At 36.8% G+C, this 21,499-nt stretch overlaps 1 protein-coding gene across 1 annotated transcript in view; it reads left to right on the forward strand.

Moving 5' to 3' along the window:
* Positions 1–13,065: 13,065 nt before the first annotated feature.
* The window catches only part of cntn3a.2 (contactin 3a, tandem duplicate 2), a 71,486-nt gene continuing 63,052 nt past the window's right edge, over positions 13,066–21,499 (forward strand). The window contains exons 1-2 of the mRNA XM_053482551.1: positions 13,066–13,120; positions 18,783–18,918. Of these exons, the coding sequence (XP_053338526.1) occupies positions 13,066–13,120; positions 18,783–18,918 (191 nt within the window). The remainder of the gene's footprint in view (positions 13,121–18,782; positions 18,919–21,499) is intronic.

Genomic DNA, 21,499 nt, shown 5'->3' on the forward strand with positions numbered 1-21,499 from the left:
CCACATTTAAACAAAGAACTATTTATAGTTCAGCAATAAAAATGGCTAATCCATCTATCGCTGCTAAGATGCCTAAAGTTGGTTAAAGTCTTTGGGCATTGGGACAGAGTATTTGTGCTTCTGTACATCACCACAGTGGATTTGAAATGAAGCATTAAAGATGCTACTAAAGAATAGACTTTTAGCTCAGAAAAATATTGCATTAACCTTTTAGGAATTAGAGCCTTTTTTAACATTCAGTTATTTAATCCATATTATTTTGTAAAAACTTTGAATGTAAGGTCAGCATGTTTGATTTAAAACACACCCCAAGACCATAATAAAAATGCAAGGACAGCTAAGACATCTTAGGATAGTGTTTAAAGTCATTTTGGAGTTGACGTAACATCATTGTTCATCTTTTCAGAGTTACTTTTTATTTAATTTTTAATAACTAATTTTTGTAATAATAATAATTTAATTTCACAATTTTTTTGAATCAAAATATAGCTGAACATATTTGAAATGTAGTTTATGGACTAATTTTAAAAAATGATGCGAAGTGTATTGGAGTAATAAAAAGCAAAATGTTTTATTTAGAAATATTTGAATATGCTTTGTTGCAAAACCAAAAAGACCTATCACTGCACAAGTATTAATTATTTTTTTTTAACAACATAGCACATTTGATCAGGACTGGTATTGTAGTTAATTGTGTTCCTAAATCCCAGTTTACATTTGACTCCTACACCTTGACAACCATCCTGTGTTGGCATGTTTGATGTATCCAGCTGTGCGTATAGTCATTTACAGCATCTAAAAAACAAAATACAGTGGTACAGTACCTCAGCATAGGAATTTAATCAGTTCTGGAGGCGAGTTCTTAAGTGTAACGAGGGGGCGCTTCAATATGGCGCCACCAAGTGTGTTGTTATGTGTGGGAACCCCGACGCAGGACTTAGAGGGGAGCGTTGGGCCGTGGGGTGTTAATTTCAGCAGGGAATAATCAGTTCATGTAAGAACTACGCAGAGCAGATAATCTATTCCAGCCTCCTAAAAATATTTGCAACATTACTGATTTTCAACGATATAATCGTATTTTACTTCACATGTAAATAAAGTTCAATATGAAATAAATTGACAATAAACCTCACTTAACCTTGATTTATGATTTCTCTGGGCACCAGCTGATTTAAAAACAAAGCTGATATTGGTTCCATTTTTTTCTTCTTTTCTTCTGTCTTCTTCTTCCTTGCTAACATTCTAGGTACCCATGGTGCTATGGCATATTTTTTCTCACTAAATTTTACACAAAATGCACTTTCCAAGTTTTGATCGGCTACCGGAGGTATGCACAACCAGAAATACACGCGATCAGCTTGGTTGCTCGTATGGCAAAGCACATTTCTTTTAAAATTAAGGCAGAAAATCACAAAGCAGTGCGTTCGTATGTTGAAGTAACACTGTACTGTATGTCACTGAGAAAAAAAAATCCTGCAGTAGCTGTTATACAATTTTCATGACTTCTTGAATAAACGGGTAACTGAAATTTATAATGCATTTATTATTAGGGTACATGAGTAAATATAACTAAATAGTATTTTATTCTAATGATATTATATGTATTCATATTATATTGTGATAATCACAAATGTAAAATCACTCATAAATTTAATAATATTAGATTTAAATCACATAACTTTACAAACAAGACACTACATAAACATTTACAGTAGGTAGACAATTAAAACTGAAATAACAGCTTTTACTTTAATTTACAATTTAAAGTGTTTACATTTTAAAAAATTGTAAACTTTTCTTCTTTCTCCCAATAAATGTGGCAAACTTATGCTTCATTCAAACATATTTGTTTTAAGTATCAAGCTAGAGTCACACTTTTTGTCCTTCATTCCATTTAGAGTTACACTTTTTCTGATGATGTTGTCGAGTGCACTAGACTCTACATTACCCTCACATTATAGCCTATTTAGTAAGTATATTTAGTCATTTGGAATTTGGCCCAGCTGTGAGAATTATTAAGATATGAAGGCAGATGACTAGCTTATATGAATCTCGGTTTGGCTAAGAAATGTTGGTGAAATGGTGTTAAATATGAATTACAGGAAAACACTATTTTGGGTGAATAAATAAAAAGTCTGAAAATGAAGGTTTATTGAAAACTATCGTAATTTGGAAAAGCATTCACAGTGACACCAAAAGATGCATAAAACCCTTCCACTTTCTGTAAAGCCTTATTTAAAATCGTAATCTACAACAATTACATGATTGTGCAGCCTGCAGTTTCATAGCAGTGTGAGCATGGTTAGGGTTCTCATAGAAATGCGCTGCGCTGTGCTGCGGTGTGAATTGGGCAGACAGTTGTTAGTTCAGTTGTGAATTTAGTGTTAAAGTAAATTCAAGGTTGAAGTAACCTTTCTTCATTTTTTAAAGCAAATCTCCTCACTCAGATCATTGTCAGTATCTCTCAGTACATTATATTCCAGTGACATTAGAGTTAATGGTTCAGACATTTTTTTTTCATTTCTACCCTTCTTCCTATCTCCTAGAGGACATTTGGAACACATGAGAACTGTCAAAATACCACAGAACTAGCTTGCGTGTTTCAGTACAGTTCACTGTATAAGATGAATGAATATCTGTAGTAACATACAGCACATCTGGGCCAAACATTAGGCTTAAATAAAAAATCATGTGTTATGTTTTCATTACCCATTTTCTGCTCTACATTAAGTCAATTAGACTGTCTACTTTGTTTTTATAAGAAGTCATTTAAAAATAATAGCTAAAATAGATAAAATAATAGCTTTTTTTTTAACTGTAACAGATTTTCAGTGGGTCAAAAGTTTAATTGCTTAACTTGAATTAAACGCCTGGGGTAGCCACCCACAAACTGTCTGGGATTTTCGCTCTTACTAGCTGATAAAACTGGTTTAATGCAGATTTGTGGACCTTCTAGCTCTGGCATTCTTTTTTAAATTTTGTCCTTTTTTTAGTTTTGTCCATTTGACTGTGTGCCTTTGTGATGGCCACTTTAATAATTTTTGTTACGAATGATGCCGGTTTGCTTAAGAGATGCTTAGGATCACTGTCCCACTAATAGTCCAATTTCTTCGCTAGTTATCTTTAGTATTTTTACATAATCCTCCTAGCTCTGGGTGGACTGTTTTCAAAGTGTATCTGATCCTGTTTGGCAAAAAAACCCACAATAATGATGCTGCCACCATTATTCTTTACAGCTGGCAAGGTGCTTGCATTTTCCCACGGTATCAAGGGCAATATAGCACCTGCTGTAATGGGAGGCCCTTAGAAGCATACCTGCTATTTATTCTAATCATAACAATGGACCAACTAAAAGCCTTTAAAAGTCTTTTAATTCCTGGAAACTGTTTAAAGAATTCTGATATAGTGAATTAAAGCTGAAATCATCATTTCTTTTAAACATGACCTCTGATATAAAATAATTAGACACCTTAGCTGACTTGGCAAAAAATTTTTCTAAATAGGCATAGTCTCTCTAAACTTCTGGACTGTGATATATATATATATATATATATATATATATATATATATATATATATATATATATATATACATACACACTCAAAAACACACACACACACACAGATTATCAGCCAAAAATGTATATTAAAACATGTATATAAAATATAAAACATTATGTTAATAATAGAATAATGTTATTAATATGATTTTAATAGAATATACATCATACTATTATATATTAAAGTAAGTTCCTCCTAATTCCTATTTTAATTCCAGCATTTTTTGTCCATTTTTAGACCATTCAATGGAGCCATTTAGTATTACATTTTTAATTTTTAATCACATTCCAAGTTTTTCATAATTATAAAATATGTTTAAAAACTTTTTGACCAAGAGAAACCTGGCACGCAGGATCAGTCATAATTAAAAATATTTTAATCAGTTAGACTACAGCACGCTACATAGAGTTCATAATTAATCATAATGTTGATTCCTAATACTTTCTTTCACCCGGTCCCATCAAGAGGTCACCACTGTGTACCATCTGATCCGCACACAATTTTGGCACATTTTTTTGCCCTTCCTGACGCAACCCTGGCATTTTCATGGGAGCATCTAAAAATTAAAATGCAGTGCTACCTCCGTTTTACCAGAAAACAGTGCTACCTCAGCATACAAATTCAATCAGTTCAGGAGTCGGTTCTAAGGCAAAGTCTTGTATTGCAAAACGCATTTTCCAATAGAAAGTAATGAAGATGGAGATAATCTATTCCAACCACCCAAAAATATTATCAATTTCCAAAACTATGATCATATTTTTGCATATAAAACAATCAAACCATTTGGACAAGACGGTGTTTGGTTTAACTATTCGGTTTGGTTTCGTTCATTCGTATCCCAAAAATGCTTATTACTATTTTGAATGTTATATATATATATATATATATATATATATATATATAAATATATATATAAGCATTCAAAATTGTAAAATATATATAATAAATGAATATATATATAAAAATATATCTAATAAAAATATATAAATGTCGATACACATTTCTTGCAAAAAATTTCTGTTCTTAAGGCGAAAATTCGGGAAGGGACCACTGTACATAGCTAAAGCAAAATTTACAATTTTGAACTTTATTTATTTAATTTAAACCATTTATTAACACAAACATTTTTGGGTAGAACAACATGCATTTCTCGAGACTTTAAACAACATGTTTAACATTGGGTCTTTTTTTTGTGGCGCAGTAAATCTAAGATAGCATTACATTGACTCCTCTGCAAAGTGAACGTTATGTCCTTTTATTTTTATTTGGCCTAAATTTTAAATGCAACTATCGCAAGTGTTTGGCTTTGTAACTGGGCCATGTTGTTAATTTCCGTTGCTGCTCTTCCAAATGGTGCAATACCAAAGCAGTGTCCAGCAAAAAAAAAAAAAGAGAAAGTAAAAGAGAAAGACACACAGGGACATTTTGCTTCTGTTCCATATACATTGATTTTTAAAGACTGTTATTAAAATACTGTATATGGCAATATCACATGATGAAAAATCAAACAAAGACACTTGATTAATGCAGAAGAAGCTGATTTCCTTTGAAAAGTTGATATATATTCGGGAAAAACAGGTAATGTGTTTCATCATTATCTAGCTAGAAAAGACGAATGCAGATGATGAAATTTGACGAAACTTTCAGAGTGTTACTTGTTTTGACTTTTTTCTTAATGTAACTTTATGCGACAAATGTGTAGAAAATATTATGACTTGCTTTGCCTTCAGGTAGGCTAATTTACAGTCAACTCCAGAATTATTTACACCTACCGTGAAAACAAGCGAAAATGAATAACAGACGCAATGAGTGATATTTTAGCCTTAAATAAAGTCTATACTTATTTGGAAGTAATGCCTGTATTTTGGCTTTAGTCCACCTCCAGACTCTGCATTGGCACAATTAATAATTGGTGAAGCAGCGAGGCACTTTTAGGTTTTAACAATGTTGGAGACATTTGTATGTGGACCTTAGACCAGTAATTTTTTTATTTCTTTAATTATTTATTAGCATCTAGGCAAACCATTGTTTTTGGGTGTCAAGAACTGTGCCATGTATGCCTCACAGGGGCAGAGCCAGCTCAGTGATTAAGATATTGGGCTATGGATCAGAAGGTCCCAGGTTCACACCCCAGTACTGCCAAGTTCAGATGTATAACCGAATAATAATAAACTGCTCAGATGTATAATGAGATTGCTTTGGATAATGGCGTAAACATAAATGAGCTTTTATGAAATAAATATTGTACTTCATTGTTTATTGGCTGTTTTCCAGTCATTAAATGTTTTTTTTTCTTTTTACTGTGTATAATATTTATGTATTCAAATATGCATTTGCATCCTGCTTTTTGGGAAGTAATAACAATTGTGCAGTTCAACAACTGAATAATTCATGCATGTGTTTAATAATTACAATAAGTCTATTAAAAAAAAGTTACCGATAAATAATGTAGCAAATAAATGTATATACTGTACATATGCAGTAAAGTTTCCTGTCCATAAGGTCCATTTCCATTTATGTCTTTTTTACATTCATGCACTAATTATATTCTGTATATATGCGCCAATCAATCTGCCAGTGACAGAATGACGTGTGGAGTACGTCTCTTGAGTGGCACAAGCTTGCTTAGACTTACAAATTTGGACGCAAAATCTGCAATTACTGATAGTTATTGTGTCATTTGCCATTCATGACATGCTTCCTCACTGCATATTGGGTGAGAAAAGTGTCAAAGCCTCTTTCCTCTTCACTAGATAATTTATTAGCTGATCAAGTATCTGCATTGCCATGTTTCTCCAAGGGCACTCAGGGGAGAATAAATACTCCGCTGCATGGTTCTTTCAGCATGAGTTTAGAAGCGCTGTAAATAATAAATATAATATGGACGATTTTTGGTTTCTGACTAATACTGGCATTGTTGAAATGCTGAACTTGACAAATAAGTGATGGTAAAATATATCATTCATGGATTTGCATAAATTTACACATAAGAATTGTGCATACACAGCACATTGCTTATAAATTAAAGTAGTGTTTTCCAATTCTTGTCCTGAAGCAGAATAGCGTTGCACATTGTGGTATTTTCCTCATCTCACCCAGTCCAACTCCAATTATGGTTTGTTCATTAGCTGATTGGTTGAAGAAGGTCACAGGGAACAATCAGAGCACTCAGAGACAAGAAATAAAACTGCTAGTAACATACTTTCGGCAAAGAATAATGACCTCCTTGATTCCACTTCTACCACCTCATAAACGTTGCTCTATTGGATTGAGATCTGGTGACTCTGCAGGCCATTTGAGTACAGTGAACCCACTGTCATGTTCAAGAAACCAATATGAAATGATTTTAGCTTTGTGACATGGTGCATTATCCTGTGGTCATAAAGGGATAGACATGGTCAGCACAAATACTCAGGTTTCTGTGGCATTTATACAATGCTCAGTTGGTACAATGGTTTAAAAGTCAGTTTGTAGAAGGTTTCTACAGAAGTTCATATTTACGTTCTTCTGGTGCTTACCACATTTATTGCATGCATGTAGCAGATTATCATCACATCTATGTCAAGTTCAGAAAATGTACTGGATCAAATTCCTTACACTTCCATTACTTGAATGTGAATAAAAAGCATCGTTTATGTCTTTGACCAACCAATGACAAAAAAATAAGCATGTGCCTGGTAAGAGCAAGACATATTAATAACTGAGTTCGATCTCGTCAGACCTGGTGAGCGTGTGATCATGTGCGTGAGAGGAAATTAGTGACAACGTGACAAGCATTGAGAACCAGACAGGGACATGGCCAGAAAGTAGTATGAAGTTTGTTCAAATAACTGGATCTGACATTTCCTCTCATTTTTATTTGTTGAGGAAATTGTCGTTAGATTCTGTCGTGTATTCTGAGTAGAAGGATGAATTATTGTTTATTGAACGAAATGAACACTGTCTAACAAAAACCTTACCAATGATACCTTTACAATTCTGTAGCTTCCCCCCTTTTTCCTGCCTCCCTTTTTCAGTCATCCCTCCCTCTTTTACACCTCTCGTCTCTGTAAGCTTGTAGTGTTGTAACAGCTATCAAAAGGTGATGGAGCAATAGCAATTGTGGAGGGACACTGACCCTAATGCTCATGAATTATAAGGAACACTATTTGCTTGGCCTGGTAGGGGGTTGAACAGTAATTTGAACAGATTCTGTGAGGTATGAAATGATTCATGATAGAAGATGATAAAAGAATAAAAGCCTTTTTTTTATTTTCTAGTGAATTAGGATTAAGTGGATTGAGAATTATTGTGTCAAGAAATCATGAGGAGAACAAAGGCATTAGTGTTACGCCATGGTGTGTTTGTATAAAGAGCACTCAGTGAGACATCGGCAGCTCAATTAAAGTGCAAACACAAACAAAAGTTGATCTTACAGTTTAAGAACCTAGACTTATAGAGCTACAGGCCTCCGTTTATCTTTTTTTTTAATCAAGCATGTCCACAGCACAGCTGATTTGCATGTACTGACACTCACAAAACTCTACATTGTCAAAAGCAAAGACAGCTGTTAACAAAAAAAAAAAAGATTGGTCATGATAGGCCTGAATTATTTCACCCACACATTGTCCATTGCGATGTATCCTGTATACAGGGTTGCGGGGGGCCGGGAGCCTATCCCAGGAGACAGAGCACAAGGTGGGGTACACTATAGACAGGGTGCCAATCCACCACAGGGCTCGCACACACATACACTCACTATGGACAATTTAGGAATGCCAGTTAGCATAATCTGCATGTTTCTTTCACTGTTGGAGGAAACTGGAGTACTCAGAGAAAACCCACCTGAGAACATGCAAACTCTATGCACAAGGAACCGAGATGGGAATCGAACCCAGAACCTGGAGGTGCAAGAAAACAGTGCTAACTACTACTCTACCATGCTACCTTGTAAATTATTTTGACTTTTCGGCAGTAATTAAAAAAAAAATTAATTAATAAGAGAAATTTAAATATTTTTTTAATCAGCTTAGTCATTTTGTTTAGTAGCCTGTATGTGTAGACAGACCACGCCATATACTGTAGTACACAACGCAACAAAGATTTCAACGTATTAACTCAGTCTCAATTAATTTGAGTGTCTGTTGGTCTGCCGGAAAACCTTTGATCCATGGAGGCCCCACCTTGCAACTTACTTCAATGATTTGCTAATGATAGCCTGAAGCCAGATATACCTTCAGAGGTCTAAAGGAGTCCATACCTTGATGGCTCTGGCATGGTTTGGTTGAAAAAAAGGGAGTCCTACTCAATATTAGGATCATCATAATGACTGAAGGTCAAGCAGATTGGATACAGATTGGCAGAGTGTAAAAATTAATCCAGTGATAGAGATGACCACAAACTCATTTGAATGTAACTCCAAACCATGAAAAAAAATAGGATGACGTCAAGTGACCTTCAAACACAGTGGCAGACTGAGGTAAACTGCATTGCAAGGCGAGTTCAAAACAGGCTCCTACTGTATAAGCTTGGCCGAGGTCATAGAAAGAAAGAAAAGGGCCCTTTTTCAACAAATGGCAAAGGAGAGCCAGGCTGAGGTTTGCAACGGACCAAAAGAATTGGGCCATAGATAATTGTAGTAAGGTCATCTTCCCTGATGATTTCAGCTTTGGCCAACACCAGACCATTTTATGATTACAGATACACCTGGAGAAGCATACAGTACAATTCACCTTAAAGATTTTTCTTTAGGAGGGAACTATGAATCAAGCCAAGTACACACGTTTAGGCTGGAAGAAGATTTACTTCCATCTCTTCTATGTTCCCCAACTCTGACAACTGTTTTTTCCAACAGAAAAATGACAAAAGATCAATCAAAGTGTGCATGGACGATCAAGATCAACGCACCAGACACTGTTCAGGCCTGCCCAATCTCCAGATCTGTACACCATTGAAAACCTCTGGAATATGATCAAGAGGAAAATGAATGGATCACAAGTTATCAAACAAAGATGAGCTGATAAAAATCTTGCACCAAAAGTGCCACAAAATTACCCAACATGCAATGTGATTGACTGGTGGGGAGCACGCCAATTAGGCGCCTGAAGACTGTGATGGTTATTCCATCAAATACTGATTTCAGAAAGTCGCTTAATTAAGATATTAGTATCATGTTATTTAAAAATGAATATAAACTTTTCTTTTTCCATATCTAATAACAATTTCTTTTTTTCCAGATATCCCTCTCTCTCTCTCTCCCATATATATACTGTATATTTATATATATTTCCCCACACATTGTAGAGATTACCGTTGCAACATGCCTAGAGGATGTTATTTTGCAGCAGCTTAAAGTAAATCGATCTGTGTTTAGTCCTTTAATAACTGAATCTGTAAATCGGATTTCCTGTCCTATGTTCACTTTGCAGACATTAATATGAAGAGTCATACAACCTTTTCCCTGCTTAGAGAGAGGAAAAATGACGTGTTAATTGAGTGTGTTAAATAAAGACCCAGAGCATGTAAATTCATTTTTACATGCATTCCCTGACTCAAAACATTGTAAACCCTGAAAGCATAAAGAAGACATTCTAGAGAGTTATGCAATGACATAATTTGACAATTTACATTCAAACAGTGCCTCACTAAGCCTGTAGTGTCTGGGGATTATGCAGGGTTGAGTTGAGGCTCTGTGTATTTGTATACCTTGCAAGATTTGTAGGGCTAAGAACTGGATAACCTGAGATACTATGAATAAAGAGATTATAAACTCAAGTAACAGCTCACTTAAGATGACCTTACTATTCTAAATGACCACACCAGAAATCTCTCACCCATCTCCCACAACTCACCCTATATACTGTAACAACTTGCAGCCGCAAAGGCAGAACACGGGCCATTTTCCAAGCAAAAGTCAAGTGAATTTCAATTGTCTTTTTTTTTTTTTTTTTTTTTAACGAAATACAGTGCACAGTAAAAAGAAACATCTCTGTGGACAATGGTGCTCCATAAAGCAGCACAGGACTATTTGCAAATGTGTGTATTTGATGGTTGGTATCAGTTCAGTCAGAGGATGTTAAGGATTTTGATGACTTGTGGAAAGAAGGACCCGAATGATCTGGTAGCTTATTGAGTAGGGAAGGAGGTAAAAGATACCATGATGATTTCAGCTGTCCTCACTATTCACTGAACAGTCTTACAATCCAAGTAGTGCAATTCACAAACCAAGTATTGACGTAATTAATTGATCAGATCATTGATTTGAGAATATTGTGTTTATTCTGCCTCCTGAGTTCAAGGAACTCATGCCTACAGTATGAACAGCCATGCCAAGCCCCAGTTCCGTTCCCCTTCCCCATGCCAAGTTTCAGCTCCAATCCTGTGTTCATGCCCAGTCTGACCATAGCCCCCATACCAAACCGTCTACCAGGCCCAAAATGCCTTGCATCATAGCCTCTGTATTGAAAAGCGCAATGAAAGATTTTGGCGTGGTGTTCCTGGACTGCCAGGGGTGCTCTGGAGTAGTGCCTTTTGGGGTTCATGGGTTTTGGATCTTCAATTGCCAACAGGCACCTCACCACATCCATGTGATCTCAGTTACTCACCTGAAACTGAATTAGTTTAATTAGCATGTGTATATATTGTGTGTTTAGTTATCACTGTTTGGATTATTCCTGCTTCTGTTATTTTGGTTTGTCTTTTTTTTTTAATCATTAAAGGCATTTAACATCTACGCTTATGCCGTGCATGCATATGCATTCCTGAGAGTTGGGTCCAAAGTCCTTGCTTGTGTTATATGGGCCTCATTCAGACAGTTCTTAATAGCTCTTCACTCTACCCTATCTCTATCTAAAATCAGCATGCACATACCACAGCCAGAAAATTGTAAGGGCAGCTTCTGCATTGTTGAAAATTTATATAATTCAGTATGTGCAGAATTGCGCATGTTTATAATGTCCTAACTACAGTTAACATAACATAATAGGCTTTAAATCAGCATGGCCTATCGTGTGCATTAACTACAAGTGATGCTAACAATGCTAAACCTCAAAGCTGAATATGAGACGATCAATATGAGACAAATTTGTCATTTTCATAGTGTTACCTTGTGTTTTAAACAGATAAATGTCCTATTGTGCAATAAAAGTGATGTCATAACAGCCCTTGCTAATGCTAACATTAGTTAGCATGTTAACACTCTTAATTGTAGCTTTATGTACAGGGTGGGAATGTTTGGGGAATCTTGAAGAGTAAAGGTGTAGTGGTTAGCACTGTTGCCTTGCACCTCCAGTGTCCTGGTTTGATTCCCGGCCAGGCTCGATTCCCGTCTCTGTGTGCATGGAGTTTGCATGTTCTCCCCGTGCTTGGTGGGTTTCCTCCCACAGTCCAAAGATATGCAGATTAGGCTAATTGCCGTTCCCAAATAGCATGTAGTGTGAGGGTGTGTGAGTGTGTGTATGTGTGTGCGCCCTGCGATAGATTGGCACCCTGTCCAGGTGTTCCCTAAGCTTCCTCGGATAGGCACACTGAATACAGGATAAAGCAGTATATTGTAGAAGATAAGTGAATGAGTGAGTGAGTGTACATGCTTACTGTACATGGTAAAGACCAACTCTTGAAAAAAATTGAAAGAAATGTCAGTTTTTCTCTTCTCTGTTATGGCGTGCCACACTCCCAGTACACCCTAATACCAAAGATTGCAGTGGGAAAAAAGTTCCTAGACACGTCCATATAAGGTTCTTAATGCACCTAGCACACTCTTGATCACACCCTCACCATGTCCATTGATATTGAACCATGTTATCACTATGTCCAGACAAATCACACCACACTCTTACCAGGCACTTATATTATGAACTTATTTTCATAATATGAATAATATGAACATAATGCAGTCTTCTACAATGTGACATGGATATACCATGATCATACCTCAAGCCACTTGTTGTGATAAATCCATTCACATACCAGGAATTCAGTGACATCCCAATAACAACTATGAAAGAACCCCATGCAACCTTCCCCATCTAAGCCATGCTTGTAGTATGCCAGCAAAGTCCTTATAATGTGTTAGATAGACCATTAACTGGTTAATTCCATCATTATTACATATAGTACTTATCAAGTTCTTCTTGTGTCTTGCTTCAACAAAGTCTTCACCAGTTTTTCCATATAAATGTTCAAAAATTCTTTACATTGTTTTCCCAGGTTTTTTGTGGACATACAGTAGTGGAACCTTGACTCAGTGACGGGGATTTATGATGTCTCTTTACTGTTGGTGCAGCCAAGCAACCTAATGTTTTATCTAACAAGCTAATTTTAGAAAACGTGTAATATGGGAAAATTCTAAGTGTTAAGCATGATGCATAATATAATATGAATCTAAAATATTTTACCTTTTTTCTCAAGTTCCTAATATTATGAATTATAACTGATTGGTCATTTTGGTTTTGCAGGTCAGGCATTTCTCAGGTCAAATACAAACCACCTGGATGCTGGAAATCTCACTCACCTCCAGAAGCTGAAGATGAAGTTATTATGGAAACCATTTTTGCTGCTATCAGTCATGGAGTGTCTTACAGGTACCTGAACTGTTCGGTTTCACTTTTGGGAAATTTGTTCTGTGTCAACTTGGCAATAAAACAATAACAGCTGTAACTAAATAAAGTTATGGACAGGGGGGGATTGGTACTTATATAGGTGGAAATGCTCTGGAGTCTTTGTGCTCTGATGCATAGGATTGATCTGAAACTCCTTTCGGAATAGACTCCTTAACAATAAAACTATCTGCAGAAGCACAGTGTGACAAACCTCAAACGTTTTTGGTTGCTCAGTTTAAGTTGATATTGGATTTTCCTTGCTCCACCCTCAAATGCTGCAATTTCAGAATGTTCTACATAGGTTTAAGTAAAGGAAAACCTGAACACCAGCTTGTACAACCGATGAATTCAAAACATTAAGCTGTAAATGGTTTGAAGAATATGATGAGTTCAGAATGTCAAATTGGCAAGTTAAGGTCCCAGATCCCCAGTCCTATCAATCACCTGTGGTGTATGCTAGACAAACAAGTATGATCCATGGAGAATTCACCTTTCAACTTCTAAGGCATAAAAGAACTACTGCAAACATCTTGGTGTCAGGTACCACAGCACACCTTTAGAGGTTTTGTGGACTCCATGCATTAACGGTCAGAGCTGTTTTGGTGGCACAAGTGGGACCTACACAATACTATGCCGGTTAAGCATGAGCAAGGATGCCATATGTACAGTGGATAGCCAACACAACATTTATATTACTTATCCTTCTTCCATTTCCAGCATTGTTCCGTCATCCCTTAAAACACTGACTTGGTGCTAGCCCCAATGAAATCTCAATAATTTCTGTCCAATATCAGATCTTCCTTTTATTTAAAAAATGCTGGAAAAATTAAGTGCAATACAGGTTCATACTCACCTCAGCAGCTACCATTAATTTTTTTCTTTTAGCTTTTCCTACTAAATTTAAATGTAGCTTCTACACTATCTCACACACTATTTTATTAAACCGTTTAGCTGGTATTGGCGTCACTGACATCCCTCTCACCTCCATGTCAGCTGAGGGTTTCAACAATGCTCTGGCCCTCTTCTATTACTCATTTATCTTCTCTCTCTCGGTCACGTATTACGTCCAGCTCCGTAACATTTCTAGTCTCTACAGATTCCTCACCCAACAAACTCCTGCCACTCTCACATGCATTGGTCACGTCCCGCATTGATTACTATAATTCACTTTTAACTGGTCTACCACAAAAAAACTCTTCCATAAACTTTAAAATTCTGCTGCTTGTATCATAACCCGAATACCTACCATGCATTACATTACCCCAACCCCCACTCTAATGTCACTGGCTCCCTATCAATTATCGTAAAGAGTTTACATTCTCCTCCTCACTTTTAATGTGCCCCATAATTTTGCTCCTCCTTTCAGAGCTTGTACAGTTTTATACCTCCTCTCGCACTCTTCGGTTTTCCTTATCAAGGCTCCTCTTTACACCCCTAACCAGCATGGGGTCTAGAGGCTTTAGCCGCACTGCTCCTCGTCTCTGAAATTTTCTTCCAAACAACAGTCATAACATACTCTCTAAACATATTCAGTTCACATCTTAAGACCCACTTATTTAGAAATGTTCATCCCACTCAAGTCTGTTTTTTGGTGATCTTCTGTCAGTTGTTTTATTTTATATTGTTTAACTGTTATTTACTACTTGATGTTATTAATTTACCGCTTCTTATTTTATAGGCACATATAAAAAAATGCATAATTTTTTATTTTTATTATTTTTTATAATTTGTAGATTTTACATCTCAGCAGCACTGTGGTGTAGTGATTAGCACTGTCGCCTAGCACCTCCACGGTCCGGGTTTAATTCCCAGCCAGTCTTGATGCCCAGTACCTCGCCTCGTGCCCTAAGCATCCTGGGATAGGCTCCAGGCCCCTCACGACCCTGAATACAGGATAAAGCGGTGTAGATGATGAGTGAGTGAGGTTTTACATCTATCTTGTGTAGTAAATATTGACACCAAGACAAACCTAAAAGAAAACTTATAAAGCATATATAAAGCATATACTGTAAGATGTTTTGAATAACTAATCTAATTTCTTCCACATGAAATCTGTTCAAATTTTTGACAGCATTATTGCTGAACTTGTGCAAGATAATTTTGGGTCGGAGTTATTCATTCATTCATTCATTCATTTTTTTATTTGTTGATTTTCAAACTGCGTATCCTGTGTATAGCCATGGCCAAAGTTTTTAAGAACTACACAAGTATTCATTTAAAAAATTCTGCTTCATTAGTGTTTTTAGATCTTTTTGTCAGATTTTAGTATGGTATACGTAAGTGTAATTACAAGCATTTCTTAAGTGTCCTCAGAATAATCCCAGTCGCTTTTGCAGAATCTCAGTCTGTCCCTGATGTTTTTTCTGGAGAGAAGTGGCCATCAGTTCTGTGTCATGCCAACAGTAAAGCATCCTGAGACTATTCATGTGTGGGGTTACTTCTCAGCCAAGGTAGTGGGATAACTCATAATTTTGTCTAAGAACACAGCCATGAATAATGAATGGTACAAAAACATCCCCCAAGAACAACTTATTTCAGCCATCTAAGAAGAAACAATACCCTTTTCTGCACGATAGAGCACCTTGCCATAAGGCAAAAGTGATAACTAAGCATCCTCTGAGCTGCACGATAGATGTGGCAGTGGGCATGTTGTTAAGAGTAACGTTTTTTGTCACAAAAATAAAAACATTCACACGAAGCATTAACAGGTGTCACAGAGTTCAAAAAGGGTTTAAAAAAGTTGAAAAAGAAGGGTTAACACTGCAAATATAGACTCTTTGCATGAGCTTAATGTAATTGTCAATAAAAGTTGATACTTACAAAGAGCTTGTAATTCTACTTTTGTATACCATAGTAATATCTGACAAAAAGATCTAAAATCACTGAAGCAGCAGACTTTGTAAAAATGTATATGTGTGTGACTCAAAACCTTTGGCCACAGCTGTACAGGATCGCAGGGGGACTGGAGCCTTTCCCATGAGACTTAGGGCACAATGCGAAGTAGTGTACAACCTAAATAGGGTGTCAGTTCTTGCGTCAAACTGTTTTATTGCAAACTGTTGGTTGGCTCATTTGGTCAACTCTGCAACCAGTTATGCCTGCCCTTGTCCAAAAAAAATGTGATGACTATGAAAAGCATTTTTGTAATCTAGTCATCAAGGCCCACTGTGACCTGTTGCAAGGGTGCAGCCCACAAAACCTAAGGCACAGTATTGGTTGTTTGGATGAATCGTGCTGAAATTCATTGTAGAGAAAAGACCAGAGTCTCCAGTGTTGAAATGGAGATCTGGAACCACCACTGACGCTTAATATTCTGTGTCCATTTAGCAACAATGTGTTGACTCGGTTTGAATGCAACCACAGGGGGGCACAATCCAGTGTCTTCTTGTGCCAGTCCCAAGTCTGGATAAATGCAGAGGGTTGTGGCAGGAAGGGCATCCGACATAAAACATTTGCCAAATCAAATGATGCGAATCACTAAGAGGACATAACCATACAGGATTGGTTATGGCCCGGGTTAACATCGACCGCCACCGGTGCTGTTGACCTACAGGGTGCTGGTGGAAATGGGGCTACTGTTGGTCGAAAAAGGAGCGCAGAAAGGCGTGTTCATAGGCGCAAAGAGAAAAGGAAAGGCAAGCATTTAGGAGTGACAGTAAGGACTATGAGCAGAGAAGGAAGGTGGATATACTGTGTGTCCAGGAGACCAGATGGAAAGGTACAGTAGCAAAGCTAGAAGCTTAGGATCAAGGCTCAAGTTGTTTTATCATGGTGTGGATAGGAAAAGAACATGGTGTGGATAGAAAGAGGAGTTTGTTAGGAATGTTCTTGAGGTGAAGAGAGTATCAGACAGGTTGATAAGTCTGAAGCTGTAAATTGATGGTGTGATGTGCAGTGTTGTTAGTGGTTATGCCCCACAGGTAGGATGTGAGTTAGACGAGAAGGAGAAATTCTGGAGTGAGTTAGATGAAGTGATGTAGAGCATTCCCAGAGGTGAGAGAGTGGTGATTGGTGCAGATTTTAATGGACATGTTGGGGAAGGGAACAGAGGTGATGAGAATGTGATGGGTAGGTTTTGTCTTTAGGACAGGAACGTAGAAGGACAACTACAGCTAAGGTAATCAGGGAGACAGGTAGAAGGGTACTTGGTGTATTATCAGGAATGGGAAAAGTGGACAAGGAGACTTGGTGGTGGAATGAGGAAGTCCAGGAGTGCATACAGGGAAAGAGGCTAGCTAAGAAGAAGTGGGACACTGAAAGGACTGAAGAGAGTAGACAGGAGTACAGGGAGACAGTAAGGAGGGAGAGGTGGATCTGTACAGTTTGGCAAGGCAAAGAGATAGAGATGGGAAGGATGTGCAGCAGGTTAGAGTAATTAAAGATAGGGATGGAAATGTACTGACACCATGAGGGTGATGGGAAGATATAGGGAGTACTTTATAGAGTTAATAAATGAGGAAAATGAAAGAGAACAAAGATGTGACTGTTGTGGAGCAGGAAGTAGCAAAAATAAGTAAGGGTGAAGTGAGGAAAGCGTTAAAGAGGATGAAGAGTGGAAAGGCAGTTGGTCCTGATGACATACCTGTGGAGGTATGGAAGTGCGTAGGAGAGGTTGCAGTAGAGTTTCTGACTAGACTGTTTAACAAAATTTTGGAGAGTAAGAGAATCCCTGAGGAATAGAGGAGAAGTGTATTAGTGCCGATCTTCAAGAACAAGGGGGATGTGCAGAGCTGTGGAACTACAGAGGGAATAAAGTTGATAAGCCATACAATAAGCTTTGGGAAAGAGTAGTGGAGGCTAGGTTAAGGGTAGAGGTGAGCATTTGTGAGCAGCAATATGGTTTTATGCCTAAAAAGAGTACAATGGATGAGTATTTGCTTTAAGGATGCTGATGGAGAAGTACCGAGAAGGTACAGTAACAGGGAGTTGCATTATGTCTTTGTAGATTTTGGGAAAGTGTATGACAGGGTGCTGAGAGAGAGAGAGGAGCTGTGGTATTGTATGAGGAAACAGGTGGAGGAAAATCTAGAAAGATGGAGGTACGCTCTGGAAAGCAGAGGAATAAAGGTTAGCTGTAGCAAGACAGAATACATGTGTGTGAATGAGAGGAACCTTAGTGGAACGGTAAGGCTACAGGGAGCAGAGGTAAAGAGGGTGCAGGACTTTATTGAGGTGGTTTGGACATAATCAGAGGACAGATTTTGAGCATATTCGTAGAAGGATGCTGAGGTTGGAACTGCCAAACAGGAGGTCTAAATGAAGACCAAAGAGGAGATTTTTATGGATGCAGTGAGAGAGGACATTAAGTTAGTTGGGGTGAGAGAAGAGGAAGCAGAGGATAGGGTTAGGTGCAGGCAGATGATTTACTGTGGTGACCCCTGAAAGGGATTAGCCGAAAGACAAAGAAGAAAGTGTTGACTTGGTTTGACTTGTTCTTTACAGTCTTTTTATATTTAAAAAGCTTACATTTATTTACAAATGGCAGTTTGTGTGATGGAAAAAAATATATATATATATATATATATATATATATATATATATATATATATTTTTTTTTTCTTTTTTTTTTAGAATTTACACAAGACACAGGTAAAATGTATAACTTTACAGAGGGTAACTTTATTAATTTTCTCTTGTACTGTAGATTGTTTGGATTATAAATCATTCCATGGGCCAAAATGGCGGATGGAGCCCAGTGATTTAATGGTGCCTGTTGGTTTACCAGAAGAAGAGGCCACACTCACCTGTGATGCCAAAGGCTTCCCTGCTCCTCAGTACAGGTTAAGTGCTGCTTTTCCTTTTACTCTGCATTACACTGTTTTGTGTTTGAGTGTGTGTAGGTATATACAATATACACAATACATATACACAATATATATTGCTGGAGCATTTTAGCTTAATAAGGTTTTACTGGACTTTAGTAAGTGGTATTTGGTGTATTGGGTGTGCTAAAAGGATAAAAGGATGCATATCTAAAAAGATGCCATTTGTGCTCTGGTACATTACTGCTTTGCGGAGCTGCTGTATGAATTATGGGTTTGAGACAGTTTCTTTGAGGCTACACCTCAAACCAACTGAAGTATTTAGCATAAAGCTACGAATAAAAATACACTATCAAATCCTGAGTTATGTAACATGTTATTTTGTATTCATGTAATGCTTCTTTGAAATCCACTAGGAAATTTGCTAGCTATGAACTAATGATTAACTACAGAATATGATATAGCTAAGCATGCATGGATGAGCAGCTTTTTTACTTACTTTACGTATTGTGTGATATTACTTTGCCCTTTAATACCATCAAGTCTGCAGTTAACAGTATACACTAATAGCCAAACGTATGTGGGCACTTGACCATAACACTCATATTTGGTTCTTCCACAAACTGGTGGACCCACAATTGTATAGGAAGCTGTGCCATTATAATTTTCCTTTACTGGAACTATAGGAGGCCCAAATCTGTTCGAGCTTGATACTGATAGGTGTCTAATAATTTCTGGCTATAAAGAGAAATGCTTTTTGAAATGCTTTTTGAAATGCATACTAATAAGCCAAACAAAAAGCAAACAAACAAAACACATACAGTACTTGGGTGTTTTTCAGTTTCTGCAGTTAAAACTGTATAATTAAAACTAATTTCAAATAGAACTTGAAGTTGGACAAATCTAGACATAGGATTTTTTTTGGAATTAATTTCCTTATTTAAACCAAGTATTTAGATTTGTCTTTTTGTCTTTAATTAACTTGTGTAGAACTGAGAAAAAGTCTCACTAGATTTGGTTAACTTCTTAGGTGAATAGACACACAGGTCATAATTAAAAACATTTTTAATAATGCACTGTTTCTGCTTTAGATGTTCAAATCAAATTTGACTAACAGAACTCCATCCTGTAACTCAACAATGATTCGTCCTAATGCCAAGTAACTTTTAGTCATTCCTGTACAAACATTGGTCTCTCCTTTATAAGTATTGTTCATTTCCCACATTTGTACTGTGTGTGATTTTTGGCTTTGTGATTTACACTATGCCACTGTAACCTCATGCTTGTAGTGGTAGTGTGTTCTGCTACTGGATGTTTAATATTTCATTCAGATCAATGAAATATCTATCTATCTATCTATCTATCTATCTATCTATCTATCTATCTATCTATCTATCTATCCATCCATCCATCCATCCATCCATCCATCCATCCACATATATGTTACAGTACTCATTATTCCTATGGGGCCATGTTTACTTTCTTTCTATCAACATGTTTTTAAAATCCAGTTGTTGTAACTAAATAAGAAGAGCAGATACAAGTCTTGTTGTGATCCACAAACTAGTGGAGAACATGCAAGGAGGAGAGTAAATTCAGAGAAGCAGAGAATACCACAACGCAGGTAAAATGTATGACACGCAACAAAAATGACATCATTTCATGCTGGTTGCTTGGGATTTTGACAAATCATTTTTTCTGTTAGTACCATAACTGAGTAGTCAAATCATCTTTTAGATATGAGTTACACTGAAGTAATTTATTAACTTAACCATTTTTTGATCCATTAGGAAAGAAAACTGTTTGTACTTTTAGATTTATGTGAAATATAAAAGTATCTTAATATACCTGAAAAATGTTAATGACTCATAAGTTGACAAAGTGAATGTTTTTTTAATAATTCATATTTGAATGACTCTAAACAACTAGAAATCTAGGCTATACATGATAAGTCATCTAGAGGCATGCAATATATATTTTTCCAGAACTTTCTAGTTCACTTGCCCATATATAAGCAGGCTAAAAGAATAAATATTTTTGCATAACTGATTATTTTTAAAGAGTATACATATATGTATAAGTTACATAAGTTTATATCATGTACAGTGAAACCTCGAATCGCGAGTAACGCGGTTTGCGAGTGTTCTGCAAGATTTTTTATAAATTTTGACTTGGAAAACCAGTAAGTCTTGGTTTACAAGTACTGAGTATCATGTATCATGCATGCGCTTTTTGTTTTGATGCCGAGCATCACGTGATCACAACTAAGCCAATGGTTTTTATCTCTCTTAGGCTGTGGTAGTGGGTAATCGTCTCCCCTGCTGGGTCTAAGTGCGCGTGTCTTACTGGCATAATCGACATTTCTTCCTCAGCCTGTCGTTATGTGTGTGCGCGCGCGTAATTTGGCACCGTAATTTCACACACTCTCTCTCTCGCCTTTAGTGTGTGTTTATGAACCGGCACGGTGTCAAATTACGTACGCCCACACACATAACGTCAGACCCAAACACACACACAGCGTCTGCACGCATAAATGGAAACACTTATCTGTCTGGATTTATTTTTACTTTTTTTAAATGTTAAGTGCAGGTTAATTTGT

Source organism: Clarias gariepinus, chromosome 22 (genome assembly GCF_024256425.1).
Source record: "Clarias gariepinus isolate MV-2021 ecotype Netherlands chromosome 22, CGAR_prim_01v2, whole genome shotgun sequence".
NCBI lineage: Eukaryota > Metazoa > Chordata > Actinopteri > Siluriformes > Clariidae > Clarias > Clarias gariepinus.